This window comes from Neltuma alba, unplaced genomic scaffold (assembly GCF_004799145.2).
Source record: "Neltuma alba isolate B1F8T4 unplaced genomic scaffold, ASM479914v2 tig00002746_pilon, whole genome shotgun sequence".
Classification (NCBI taxonomy): domain Eukaryota; kingdom Viridiplantae; phylum Streptophyta; class Magnoliopsida; order Fabales; family Fabaceae; genus Neltuma; species Neltuma alba.
In genome coordinates this window covers 1,300-15,560 of record NW_021632995.1, presented here as the reverse complement: position 1 = coordinate 15,560, position 14,261 = coordinate 1,300, and the positions used below count along the sequence as shown (strand labels likewise).

Genomic DNA, 14,261 nt, shown 5'->3' with positions numbered 1-14,261 from the left:
CAAGTCTTAGATAATTGCTTACCTCAATGTACAAATGGTGTATAGCTTCTGCCTAACATTAATTGTACCATGAAATTGAAGATAAAACACAGTTCCAAAATTGTAGCGAGCAAATTAAATAGAGCACGCTTTGTCAGGATTACACATATGTGTCAGCAAAATAATTATTATGAGGAATGAGTTCAAATAATGAAATCATGAAGAAATATGGGTGTTGATGGACGCATACCGAATTGAGCAATCAGGCTGTTGTTTGTATGAACCGACAAAACCATCCCTTCTTCCTCTCTAGATGAAAAGAATAAAAAGGTACATACAAATAATAGAGAAATTAAAGCCAACTAATGAAGATCGAAATGAAAGGTACATTCATATTTTCTTGTGATGTAACTGGGCGAATTTGACTATATTGCCACCTTTCTACATGATTGGCGCTTCAAAGAACCAAAGCTGGCTTCATTTTTCTCTCCTTAATCATTACCACAAAACTTTATCTCTCCCCACGAGTTTGACAGATTTTTTATGCTGATCACCAGTCCGGAACTGTAATATCAATGGTCCCACCTTTGACATGCACAAAGTTTGTGGCAACACAAATGACGATGGATGAGATTAATTAAGCATGCATTATTATCGTTTCTAGCTGTCTCTGTTAATTTCTCGTCCATTAGAGTGGTGGGGTTGGTTCTTCTCAAGAATGAATGGTATATATGTGATATGTATATAGTGGGAAACCTCATTCCTACTTTTTCAAATCAGTTCATACTCTCCCATATTGCGAGGATTCCCACCGCTTTCATACCTTAGTGATAGTTTTTGTTATGATGTCTAGGCATGAGTACGGAGCGGATTTGAGTTCATGCGGAAAATTTCACATCAGGCAAAATTAGGTCGAATATTTCCCTTCATTCTTTATTATAGACAAGGACTTTTGACATGTTTATATAACATGTTTTATTTAACGATTTAATTCTTTTTTTTCCCATCTAATATCTGTAACTGGCTACAAATCTTTCTATATGATCAATCAAATTTCCAGATTTAAGGTTTTTCTTGGTTTGAGTAAAACATAGTATAAATGATCTGTAAATAAGTTTAGGAGAGTAACAAATGAATAATACTACTTTCAGTCCTTAATCTAAGAGCTAGTTTGACTTCAATGTGATTCTAAATATAAAACCCCAATCCACTTTGTTTTTCATATTTATTTATTTATCTTAAGTAGTTCTTGTAATAGTTGCCCATGTTAAATATTTCATTAAATGGTAGCTCTAGCTAATACACATAACTAGCAAGGATATTTCTGGGAAGACAACACTCATTTATTACAAATAACTGACTTAACAAATTTTTTTAATTTACTTAAATTAGTCAACTAGCTCTTATATTAAGGATTGGAGGTAGTATATTAGAAAAACTCATAAACCTGATAAAGGTTTTTCTCCTACAAGAAATTTAGATGAGTTGAGTTTTAGGAGCTCACCAAGGCCAAAACATGTTTCCATACTCAGAGAGTACATATAGAGGTATCTACAAATTATCTATCAACAAAGTTTTTATATCGATAGTAGAATTCAAACTCATAACCTTATGGGTTATGAGTTGACTCTTTATCAACTGAACTAACTCTTATTAGTTAAAGGTTTTAAAATTTTTGGTTTATAAGAGAGAGTGAAACTCCAAAAGACAGAAACTGAATCAGAGGGGGAATTGAATCCCAAAGACTCTTTAATCACCAAGGCCCACAAATGTGTCGGGCACGAATCCAAAACAGTAGATCTTGCAAGTCCCTTCTTGGCTAGAGCATCAGCTAGCTGATTTTGTTCTCTTGAGATAGCTTGTAGTTTTAGCTCCCATGAATAACTCATAAGTTTCTGAAACTGAAAAAAGACCAAACTTGCTTCTTTGTTGCTGACTTTGTTTTCCGGCATGTTCACAAGATTTTTTGCATCAGATTCAAGTATTACTTTTTTGAACCCTGAGTCCCAAGCAAGGTTAAGACGCTTAAGTATAGCCTGTTCTTCAGCTTCCATGACATTGCCAGCTCCAATAAAATAAGTAAATCCAACAATCCAATTCCCGGTATTGTCACGGATTACTCCACCACATCCTGTTTGCTTTGTTATTTGAAGATGACATTGCTCCATTGACATTTAATTTAACCCACCCCAAAACCAAGCTAAGGTCTTTGGCAAAGTTTGGCTTTGCAAGCCAATATTTTCATGTACCTGTATATATTTCCTCGAATTCTGCATAATTACCGAAGCTGGATTTGGTGGTTTAATAAAATCAGCATCCAACACATTTTGATTTCTCCACTTCCAAAGATTCCATATAGTTACTCCCCAAACTTGGTTCCAATGGCCAGCAATTCCATTGCCTAAATCTCTTTTAAAATTAAGAGCAAACCAATCCCCCAAATTAGCATCATAGAAAATACAATGAAACTTGGGATGTACCAGCTGCTTCCACAAGCATTTTGCATAATGACAATCTCTAAGAGTGTGCATCACATCCTCTACCCGAGAATCACAACCCTGACAAATCTGAGAAGTTGGAGACCATTTACTTCTCCAAGCATTAGTGGGGAGTCTATTGTTAAAAGCTATCCACGTGAAAATAAAGGTTTTAAAATTTTAAATCAAGACGTGGCGTCTTTCTGTTATTCCTGGCCCATTTGTTCTATTTCCTCTTGTTTTTGGGCTCCTCGCTTTCAAGCAAACCATATTTTGCTTGAGACTTTCGTGATGACACCATTTGAAAGTCCATAATAGTACATTATTTGAAGTCCAAATAGGAGATAACCCTAGTTTTTTTCTTTTTGGTACAAGGAGATAACCCTAGTTTTGCTCAGGAACTTGTGCACCCCACATCATTTGAAACCTAAAAATTGGGTTCGTATTGGTTCTGATTGCAAGGGCTTAGTGCTTATTTGTGGCGTCTTTAATATGGAGAAGTTTATAATATGGACTCACACTTGAGAGATTATTAAGATGTCCAAAGAGTGAATAAACCAAGTGTGGGAGTTTTGATATTGGCTAGATTTAGGCTTAATTATAGATGAATTATGAAGTAGATAGACCTGTAAAGTTAAGTTTTAAAATTTGAGTTAAGACGCAGTGCTTTTCTGCTTCTGCTGACCCACTTTTTTTTTTTTTTGATAAAATGATCAAAATTAAATGATATCCTATATAATGTCATTTCGGAGTATAGAAATGTTAAACTGCTTTATAAACCATTATATTATAATCTGATCTTTTTATTTATTTATTTATTTTGTTAAACTGCTTTATAAAGTTAATATATTGGTGAAACCTTTTCACAATTGTTATCTTTTTTAATAAAAAGCTTTTATATATGATTATACGTGATTTAATTACTGTATAAACTCTAAACTGGAAAATTTATGAAAACTAATAAGTTGCACTTTTTTATGACTTGTCAACAATACCATTTTTATAATTTTTAGAAATATATATTATTGTTATGAAATTAACCAACAAAAAAAGTAGATTAGAGAAGAGATGTGGACAAGAAAATGAGAGAATGATATTATATTCCTTCACTTACTTCACTGAGATCACAATACAATGACATGCCTTATTTATAGGTATAGTTTTGCACATAAGTTATATTTATACTTAAATGATAGATAGTGGACAATAAACTACATGAATATAAGTGGGGGGTGAGTTACAAGATTAAAGGCATAGTAGAAAAATAATGAAGTAGTAGAAGATTAATGCCTAGTGAAAGTAATGGGAGTTGATGAAGTTGAAGAGGAAGAGGAGATGGACATCTACATGTTATAATATTCATAACAATTATATTGATATTGATTTAACTTGTTAACAAAATCACAATCATAAGTATACGATAAAAACTCCAGAAATCAAATATGCAAATCTTGAGAGAAGTCACCGACATGCATTGCTAAGCAAAATATATAATTGCTGAAATTATAAGCAAGAAAAAGCTATATGTGTGCGTGTGTGTGGCGGTGATCTCATGGCTAGCTAAGGCTACTTTTACGACAGAACGTCACCAACTATACAGGTTTCATTTAACATTCAAAAAGGATAATTATATTATATTGATTAGTGCATAGTATATTGAAACAAATTCTTAATTATTGCTTTGCTAATAATTATACTCCATGTGTCCTGATGATTGCATTATTAACTCCTCCGTGCATGTCAATAAAAAGCCCAAAACGTACAAAACCATCGGCTGCTAATTTATTTCAACATAATTAATTTGGACTCTTCTTTTTTATTTCAATGAATTAATTATTACTTAATTAACTATAAATTAAAGACCATCTTATTGTCCCCTTGCGGAGACGTGGAACCCACCTTTTGTTTGGTACCCACATGAAGAGGAAGAGGTTATTACTATAAGTGAGTTAAGGGCTAATGCGACGAATTAATCATTGAACGTACGGACTGTGTACTCATGTATAATTATCGTTAACTAATTAATAAATGAAGCTAATTATGAAGAAACTTGCACAATAATGCATGGTGGTGTCATTTTTTTTTTAAAGTTGCTTTTTCCTAATTTAGTTAATAATAATAAATAAACACACAAAATTACAGATCGAATAAAGGTACAGACGTACAGTCTTTATCTGAGCTGTGCTGGGGATCAAAGGCTCTCACTGGATTAGGCTATGAGTTCTTGAATGAAAAAGCAATTAATTTTTTAAAATATAAGTATTAATTGCTTTAATCATGCCAAATATGAATGAAGTAGATTAGGGTTAACAATTTGATCCAGTTTTGATTTTAATGCCTACAGTTTCAAATCATTGGTTTTGGATGCTATAGTTTTACAAGAATTTGTTTTGAGTTTCAAATCATGATTTATTATTCTCAGATAGAGTATTATCATCTTTAATTGATTTTTTTTTTACCAGGATCATCTTTAATTGATTTACATCTTATATATTAGAAAAAAAAGAATATGTTATTCATCCTAACTTGAGGTTTATTATTTCATAATCATGAATTGTTATTCTTAGAGGAAGTGTTGTCATAACCTGTTAATGAAACCAAGATCGAGCATTTTTTTCATTTTCTTTAAATTTCAAAACCTCAAATTAAGTATCTGAATTGGAATATTGTAATTGCAGCTTCTTTATGTCCGTTTTCCCTTTTCATTACTTTGAATATGGGTGCTACGTAATTTGGAACGAAAAATGTTGCATAAGCTTGAGCCCCATACGTGAAACAAAGCAGTTTTTGGAGGGCTTTTTGCACAAAAAGGGCCACTTTAATTCTTTTTGGATAAATAAAGTTGGCCCAATTAATTGGGTTTGTTAATCTGGTCATAATCTGCCTTTAGAACGAGCCCAAGAAATAAAAGATTGAGCCTCTATTCTGAGATTAGTGAAATCACTGTTTATAAAAGGCCACTACCATTTGTATTACAAAAATACTGGACCTAAACATTGTCTGTAGGAGCCCACTTGTTGTGCATTTCATGATTAAAAAAAAGATTAAAACATACATTTCATCCGTTAAATTTATACTAGGTCTCATTTTAGTTTCTTTAAGGAAAAGCATTGACTTATCGAATCTAAATAATAGCTTTACAATTAAGTGCTAACATATTACTCATTATTTTAAAATTTGTAAATTGAAAAATATTTGATATGTTTCAATTTACAAATTTTAAATCAAAGATTTATAAGTCAGTATTTAATTGTAGAGTTGCAATTTGAATTTCCTGAGTTAGCGTCTTTGTCAAAATTAAGGAATTAAAAATACATTTTATAAATTTAAGAGATTAAACTGAAATTCAATATAAATTTAAGGGACCAGACATATTCTTTTAAAAGAATCATTTGAAATCCAGTAACTGTATTTGTCAAAAGATCTCAGATCTTTATTCTGATTAGTAGCATGTTGAATAGCAAAAAGAAAAAGAAAAAGTTCTATTGTTATATATCAAACTTAATATTTTTTTATTTTTTATAAAAAAATTTTAAATTATGAATCAAACAACGAAAAACATCTTATCAATCTATAAGGGGGGGAAAAAAATCAAATTACTGGACGGCGCTTGAATAAGTTTGGAAGGGCCAACGTCCGGAATTTGCACACGCAAGTAGGGGTGTTCACGGGACGGGACGGGACCGGGACAGGCCCGTCCCGGTCCCGTCCCGGTGAACAGGGACGGGACGGGATTTTAGTCCCGTGTCCCGTCCCGTCCCGGTTTTGTCCCGGTCCCGTCGGGACCGGGACGAAACCGGGACGGGACGGGACGTCCCGTTTCCCTCCCCTTTTTTTTTTTTAAAAAATACTATAATTTTTTATATGAAATTTTTTTATGTTATAATGCTTATTTTTTGTTAGGCTTTTAAAGATAAAAACATTATAAAAAATATTATATAGAAAGCTCAATTATATAGTATAAAAAAGGTGTAAAAACAATACTGTAAAAAAAAATACGATAAAAGAAACACTATATAATGGCTTTATGAATTATTTTATTGAGGAAGGAGATATTGTTCAGATAATATTACAACTTAAGAGTTAAAAATCACTATAAAAATAATTATTATTATTAATAAGTAAATTGAATAATCTAATAATAATTATTAATAAATAATTTTTTTTAAAAAAAAATTATCCCGGGACGGGACGGGACGGGACAACCCCGTCCCGCGTCCCGTCCCGTCCCGCGTTCCTATCCCGTCCCGTCCCGTACTTGTCCCGTCCCGAAATTTTTTTGTCCCGTCCCGTCCCGTCCCGAACTCACCGGAACCGGGACGGGACGACCGGGACGGGACAAATTGAACACCCCTACACGCAAGCGTGGCGACCACTTTCTCGGGCGTTTCCTCTTTAAAATTCCACGGCACCTTAAAAAGCCCGCGATGTGAAACATGTGTCTTTAAAAGGCACTTTCTAATTTCCATATAGCAAAATTTAGAATTTTTAGATTCTCAGAAAGTAAATTTTTTACTTTACACAGAATTTTTATATTTTTAATTGAAATATAGGAAATGCATAATTTTAATTAAATAATCGTTTAATTAGTTTACATCACATGTTGATCAAGATGAGCTCACCTCAAATCCTAGGCCTCGTTTGGACAATTGTGAACCGACCATATGACTAAAGAGAGCGTGGGCAAAATGTTACTGAATTAGTCAAAAATATACAACTAGAATTCCACGTTCAACTCCTGGAACTCAATTTCAAAGATCTGATAAATAGACAAAGGCGATTGAAACTCATTACAAACTAACATAATGGTTTTATTTTTCCATGGATTTTATTTAATGGATAAAATTTTTTGGAACAAATGATAATAAAAAATAAAAATTAATACAATGAAATCATGTGATTTATAAATTCTGTTTGTTATGATCTCGAAAGGGTGTTATATACACACACATACACACATATATATATATACACTTTTTTTTTTTGGCCCTGATAACATAATGCTATTTGTTGGTTGAGTGTGCAGGGAAATTAATTTTAGTAGCAAAATATTAATTGTTACTATGGTTTGAAATATTTGCATGGGGCTTCCGGTGGTGCATGTTTCATATTTGGAATTGTCTCATTTGTAGTTGCAATGAGAGAAAATCCAATTCACTACACCTATTGTTTGGCAAATGCTCGTTATTGACCTATTTGGAATCCGCTTCTTCAACTTGTCTTTTGATTTGCTTTTGACCCCATGTGTTCTCTGGGTTTTAGAAACTCATTAGCGTTGATAACACACCCCTCAAATCTCAAAACGTGTTTATAGATATATTTATAAATCGCTAATAAAATTTTTGTATCAGTAATGAGTTTCAAATTTATGATTTTATATGTTATGAGCTTACTTCTTATTAATTGAGTTGATTACTGATATTTTATATCTTGGATTTTAGTACTCATGATTATATGTATGTTTGTTTTCACATGTATTAGTACTTTACTTACTCTCAATTTTAAATTTGATATTTATATACTCTTTCCTAATTATAAGAATTGACTTATTTGAGGAGATTAAGGAAGTAAGTTAAGTTGGTTATTTATAATAAATAAGTGTTGTTATTCCTAAAATATCCTTGCTAATTAAGTATATTGGTTAAACTATCATTATTAGAAGGATTATCTTGAAAAAAAATACATAAATATAAGAGAGAAAATGGATTGGGTCTTATAATTAGGACCAAATAAAAAGTCAAATTAGGTCTTATAATAAGGACCGAAGGAGTATTTTTTATTTTAAAAGATGTTTGGGTGAAAGTCAAACTATAGTTTTAAAAGTGATTTTACGGTATACGAAATAAATATGTAGAAGGTTTACTTCGATTTATAAAAAAATGTTTTTAAAGGTAGTTTTATAATTTACCAAACACCTCAATTAAATTTTTAATTCCGCTTTTATTAACATCATAACCTCCTATATACTTTATTGCTTAATAATTTTCCCCTGTGATTCATTCATTCATGTCCGTGCACCGACCTACTCCACTCATTCAAGAATAAAATCACATTTAGTGGGGAACACATTTTTCATCCCATTTTTTTTTTGTACCAGACATTTTTCATCCCATTACGTGGAGGGATCATCGATATCTAAAATGACGGTATAAGTGTGTATGTAACGCAGGGATGTGTGTGTATGTGTAGGTATCTATACCTATACGCACCCACTCCATTCTGTTTCTGTTTCAGCAAAAATAATCAAGTCCGATCATAAGATTGTCAGCGAGCAAGCACTCAAAAAGGTCCTTGTTTGTTGTTTCTAGTACCCCCCGGTATCCCCACCACGGTGCTGAGCAGCCATGGAGCTTTCTCAAGCACTCCGATTTCGATCGCACAGATTACCCTTCTCTCCCATTCAACACCCTTTACATCATCAACAAATACCCACTACGCCGAGGTTCAACTTCATTCCCAATCGTCCTTTCTCCACCACTAAACTCACCGTGTCAGCCATGAGAAAGCCGCCAATTGAAGGCTTAAGTGACGAGTTAAACGCCATCGCTAGGCGCAACCTTGACTTCGCCTACACTCGCCGGCAGGTTCGTGAAGCTTTCAAGGATGTGCACCAGGGGCTGGATCATTGCTTGTTCCAGGTCAGCTTGTTTGGTCTTTTGAATCTTGATCATGATCAATGCTAAGCTTTAGTTTGAGCCGTTTCATCTGCAGTGAATTTTCAAGAATCTTCCTTTTCTTCGTGTTCGATCAGTGACTGATGTTTCAATCTCTTCCTCTATTCCTCTTTGATCGGCATCGTAGGCGGCTCCTGCTGGGATCAGAACTGATGAGGTAAGCTAATTTATACTCCAAGCTTATTTTCTTTTTCGAATCATTTTGTTTACTTTAATGATGACGTTGGTTACGGATTGGCTATCATAAACTTCTTTTTCTATCACTTTGATCCCCAAAAATTTGATTTGATTTGAAGTTCATCCTTCTAGAAGTAAAGATACTTGCTTCTACAAAATTAAACTTTCCAGTATGAAAGTGACCCAGGGATTCAATTTTTCACAGGGCCCAACTTTTGAGAAACAAATGGGGTTTTTCTTTTCCTTTTTCTGATTAATTCGTGTTAGCTTGGTGAAAAAATGTGATTACTTTAAGAGGCTCTTGAGTTGATATTCTGGATGCTTTTTGTAGTGGTACGAAAGGAATTCGAGGGGACTGGAAATTTTCTGCAGAAGTTGGATGCCAAAACCTGGCGTTCCAATTAAGGCAGCTGTGTGTTTCTGCCATGGGTATGGTGATACATGCACTTTCTTCTTTGAAGGTTTGTCATAATCTCTTCATTAAAGAAGTATTCTTAATCAGCATAGGTAGTATCAGTATGTCAGGGTTTTCTGCGGTTAAAGAGTTCATGATACGATATGATAGGAAGAGTTTGGATTTTCAGGCATTGCCAAGCGAATTGCTGGATCTGGATATGCTGTTTATGCCATGGACTATCCTGGCTTTGGTCTTTCTGAAGGACTACATGGTTACATACCAGATTTTGATTATTTAGTTGATGATGTTATTGAACAATATAGAAGAATAAAAGGTCTGATATTTTAGCCCTCATGGTTTCACATTCAAGATTTCTATTTTTTAACATTGAAAACTACAAAATATTTTTTACCATGCTTTGCATTTTAATTTACAGCAAGACCTGAGCTAAGAGGGTTGCCTCGATTTATATTGGGTCAGTCAATGGGGGGAGCAGTCACTCTCAAAGTTCATTTGAAGGAACCAAATAATTGGGATGGAGTTCTCCTTGTCGCACCCATGTGTAAGGTAACATCATTTTACTGCATTGTAGTTGATGTGAAACAACTCCACCATTGTAATTTAGAAGTTCTGCTTCAGATCAAAGTGTAATCCCTGAATTATTAGGTATATGACTACATACTGATTATTTTCTCTCTGTTTGTACCACCATAGTTCTGTTCTTATTTTGGAAGTTCAAAACACACGAACTCCTGTTAGTTTAAATTCTTGGTTTCTCCTTTTCATCTTTTTTTTTTTTAAACAGCAATTGAACTCTTGGACCTTTATGCCATAGGCATAATTAAATGTGAAATATAGAGAAAAGCATAATATGTATCGCAACTGGTTATCAGGCCTGAAATTGTTGTTCTAATCATTTACGTTTTAAATGATACATGTGTTGCACTTCTCATTGGGCAAGAGAAAAGCGACTTTCTTTGTTTTAAAGGCAACCTTTTTGTAAATATTTGAGTATACCCTGTAATGTCCAGTTTAGATGAACTGTATATTCTTGGTTAATTTATCCATCAATCTTGGAATCATTTCCTGCCTTGCAGGATTTTTGCTTAATTTTCTGGCTTTGTTTGATTCTTACTGAATATCAGATCAAGGAAGATAGTTCTCAGCACTGAGAAACCTTTGCCTGAAATGGGATCCAGATATTACTCAAAATGAGTCGTTGAGTGTCAAACCAAAATTGTCAATCTCTCAAACTGTAGAGGTGTCTATCAAAAGAGAAGATGGAACTAATTACTTATTTTGGCGTCTTATTTTTCTGGTTTTAGTTGGGGCAAGGCTTTTGTAGACCAAGAATACGATACTATAGGCGTGCGGTGTGAAAAGAATGTGGTGATAGTGATCTGGCTTCTCTCAGTAGTTAGCATGGCCTTTTAGTCTTTCAATAGTTGATAGCCTTCATGAACCTGTAGATAGCTCTGAGGATTAAACTTTTGAATGAATTTGGACTGCTTTGGAGTTGTAGGTGACTGCGTGACAGTAAAGCATATTTAAATAAACTGATGGAATCTAACCAGACTGCCTCGAAGATATATTTTCAATTTGCTATTGCATATTATTTGGGCTGACAACTAGCACTACTTTTGGGCCTGACAAGTGAAAATGATGTTAGGAAGAGGAGTCCCCAAAGTTAAACTCTGAATCATTAGTTGTTGTTGATTAATTTATTTGTAAGGAAATTAGTGGAAGCTTGAGTCTCAAATTACAGCCTAAAATAGCTTGAGCCTTGAGTCTCTATAATTGCAATTGCTCTTGAATGTGTTGCTTTCTCATTTTGTACTCTAGTGAATAAACTCTATATCTATCTATAGAGGACGGACCATTCTTTTAAATATTGTCGAGCCTAAAATCTTCATGCACTCCATATCACTTAGTCTTACATACGGGATGGAATCTGGGAAATTTCATACAATCTACTGTTCAAGAATGGATGGCTAAACAGAATGCAGTCATGGCTTGGATATGAACATATTGCATTATTTGTTATCAGGAATTTATGCTTTTCTATTTTAGTTATGTGTGGCTTGTTGTTTCAGAGGAAATAATAATCCTTGTAGCATTATAAAAAGTTAAAGACTGTAAATGTTTTGGTGAGGTGATAATGGTAACAGATTGCATTTGAATTGAATGAGGAGTAACCATTTGTTATATTCTTGCCTCTATTTGGTGGTTATATTAGTGTATACACCTCTATAAGGTTGCCTGATTTATTGATTTGTGTGGTCGTTAAGGTTGCAGATGACTTGTTACCATCAGATGCAGTTTTGAAGGCATTAACTTTTTTGTCTAAAGTGATGCCAAAAGCAAAACTCTTTCCACAGCGGGATCTAGCTGAGCTGGCCTTCAGAGAACCAAGCAAAAGAAAATTGGTTGGTATCTTCGTCAAATATCTTTTATTTACTGAATCTTTCTGGCTTTCTCGTGCTTTAGTCCTCTTAGGTGACTTTTTTATATAATTTCCCATTCATGCTTTCTGTCCTGCATACAATTGTCTTCTGTATCTTTTATGCAACATCATACTCTGGACCAGTGACTCAGCCACTCGACAACATCATATTCATGAGTTTGTGGATTCCAACGCATGAAAAACTCAGTAATTTCTTCTATTGTTGAATTTGCCACGCTTTTGTATTTAAAATTCACCATAGTTTAACTCAAAAAGAGGGGGGGGGTCACAGCAGATATTGGGATATGCATTCTATCCAAATTGATTTTATTAACCAGACGTGGCCTCAAAAGCGGAGATTGGCCACTTTATCTTATTGCTTATTCTTTTCTATGCATGTGCAATTTTTCTCTGCCTCTACCCCTCCCTCCCGTGGAGAAGAACAGAAAAAAATGAAAATCTAAAATGATTAAAACATCAGACTTTGAACATTCACACAGACCAAGTCATGTTGGTAACACAGACATGTGCGCTTATTCTTCGTATTTTTCTTAAATTGTGCTTTGATTGACATTTTTATTCTTGTGTTAACTATTTCTTGTCTAGGCTGTGTACAATGTTATATGTTATGAAGATCAAATGCGTCTCAGAACTGGCATGGAACTTTTAAAGGCCACACAAGATATTGAGGCGCAAGTCCAGAAGGTTAGTTTCTGCATTTTTCTTTCTTGCTCACTGTATTTGTAATTTTCCCGAATCTACTGTGGGCTTCATCCATGGTAGTTTGTGGTTTCTCATTCTGTTTGCATTTATCACATTGGAAACGTCTTCATTATGGAAAGGATGGCATTGTAGGTATCAGCTCCATTATTAGTCCTTCATGGAGCAGACGACAAGGTGACAGATCCTAAGGTGAGCCGATTTCTTTATGAGAAAGCATCTAGCAAGGACAAGACACTAAAGATCTATGAAGGTGGTTACCACTGCATTTTGGAAGGCGAACCAGATGACAGAATTTTTGGTGTCCATGATGACATTATTTCATGGCTTGATGCTAGGTGTGCTGTAAAAAGTGTGGTTCATGCTTCTTACCACTGAGCAAATTCATCATTTCTAGTATTTTGTCTCTGCTGCTGCTGCATCATCAATAATATTTTGTGCATGTTGCTTGTTTCATAATCCATCATAGCCTGCCTTCCTATTCTCTGTCATCTTTCGACTTTCAAGCCATGCCTTCGCAGATTTTCACTGATTTAGGTGGTGTTTGGCAACTTCCAAACCATGGTTTCAGAAGCACTTTTCCGCAAAACGAGGCAAACTCCTCTACATATTTATTTCGTAAACCGTAAAAATACTTCTGAAACCATGGTTTGGTTTCTATCCAAACACCCCCTTAGTGTCCTGATTAGTCCTAGCTACACTTCTTATATCGGAGTAGGAAAGTGATGTGCGATTCCATTTCTATATAGTTTAGGGCTTTAAGCTTTAGTTATTGTGTTCTTTTTATGGGACACCGCTTCATGATACCCATTAGTGGCTTCTAGCTTTTGTATGCTTATCAAATATATGTAAAAAGTAAACATATTACTCTACTGTAGGGCATGAATATTAATATATGAATATTGGATTGAATTAGCTTGTACTGTTATACATCCAAAGTCGAAGATCTCTCTCTCTCAGAGTGCAAGAGTTGAAACCGACTCCATCAAAAGAGAAATAAAATTTTGCATTGAGAACTAAGGGATATTGGTGGGGCAAAAGTAAATGAGGGATGGAATGGATAGGATATCTTAAATGCACCAGGCATATGGTAATTTTTTTTTAAAAAAAAACCAGCTAGAATTTTCGTTTCCTTTCCTGCATTTTGAGTGTACCAAACAGACCACTAGAGGGAGTGACATTTTTCATTTCATAAGAGTAAGAGTCACACAGCTACATGGTTGGATGATTACAAGAGATCTCTTATCTGTAAGTTTTGATCCTGATTTGAAGAAAACAAAAAGAGAAAAGGGGGGTGTTTCCAGGATGAGTGGCGGAGGAGAGGATCCCGGTGCCCAATCTGTTTAGGGCCGCAACTATAGGTCCAATCAACTAGAAGGGCAATGCCTAGGAGG

General features: G+C 34.4%; 1 protein-coding gene across 2 annotated transcripts; it reads left to right on the top strand.

Annotated features, from left to right (window-relative positions):
* The first annotated feature begins 678 nt into the window (after window positions 1-678).
* On the top strand, window positions 679-13,351 carry LOC114736783 (caffeoylshikimate esterase-like). 2 transcript variants are annotated; one of them, XM_028924662.1, is made up of 9 exons: window positions 679-684; window positions 8,799-9,094; window positions 9,258-9,287; window positions 9,639-9,768; window positions 9,892-10,038; window positions 10,141-10,271; window positions 11,993-12,130; window positions 12,754-12,852; window positions 13,003-13,351. In XM_028924662.1, exons 2-9 carry the CDS (start codon window positions 8,801-8,803, stop codon window positions 13,243-13,245), a joined length of 1,212 nt encoding a protein of 403 aa, XP_028780495.1. In that variant the 5' UTR covers window positions 679-684; window positions 8,799-8,800; the 3' UTR covers window positions 13,246-13,351. The 2 variants fall into 2 exon arrangements, with proteins under 2 accessions (XP_028780495.1, XP_028780488.1); XM_028924655.1 differs by lacking the exon at window positions 679-684 and having other exon boundaries at window positions 8,580-9,094.
* The last annotated feature ends 910 nt before the right edge of the window (window positions 13,352-14,261 follow it).

Excerpts from the sequence above, each read along its gene's own strand:
- LOC114736783 (XM_028924662.1), top strand. The coding sequence starts at position 8,801 with ATGGAGCTTTCTCAAGCACTCCGATTTCGATCGCACAGATTACCCTTC. Across the intron at positions 9,095-9,257 it reads TGGATCATTGCTTGTTCCAG|GCGGCTCCTGCTGGGATCAG; the intron begins GTCAGCTTGTTT and ends TCGGCATCGTAG. Across the intron at positions 10,039-10,140 it reads ACAATATAGAAGAATAAAAG|CAAGACCTGAGCTAAGAGGG; the intron begins GTCTGATATTTT and ends TTTAATTTACAG.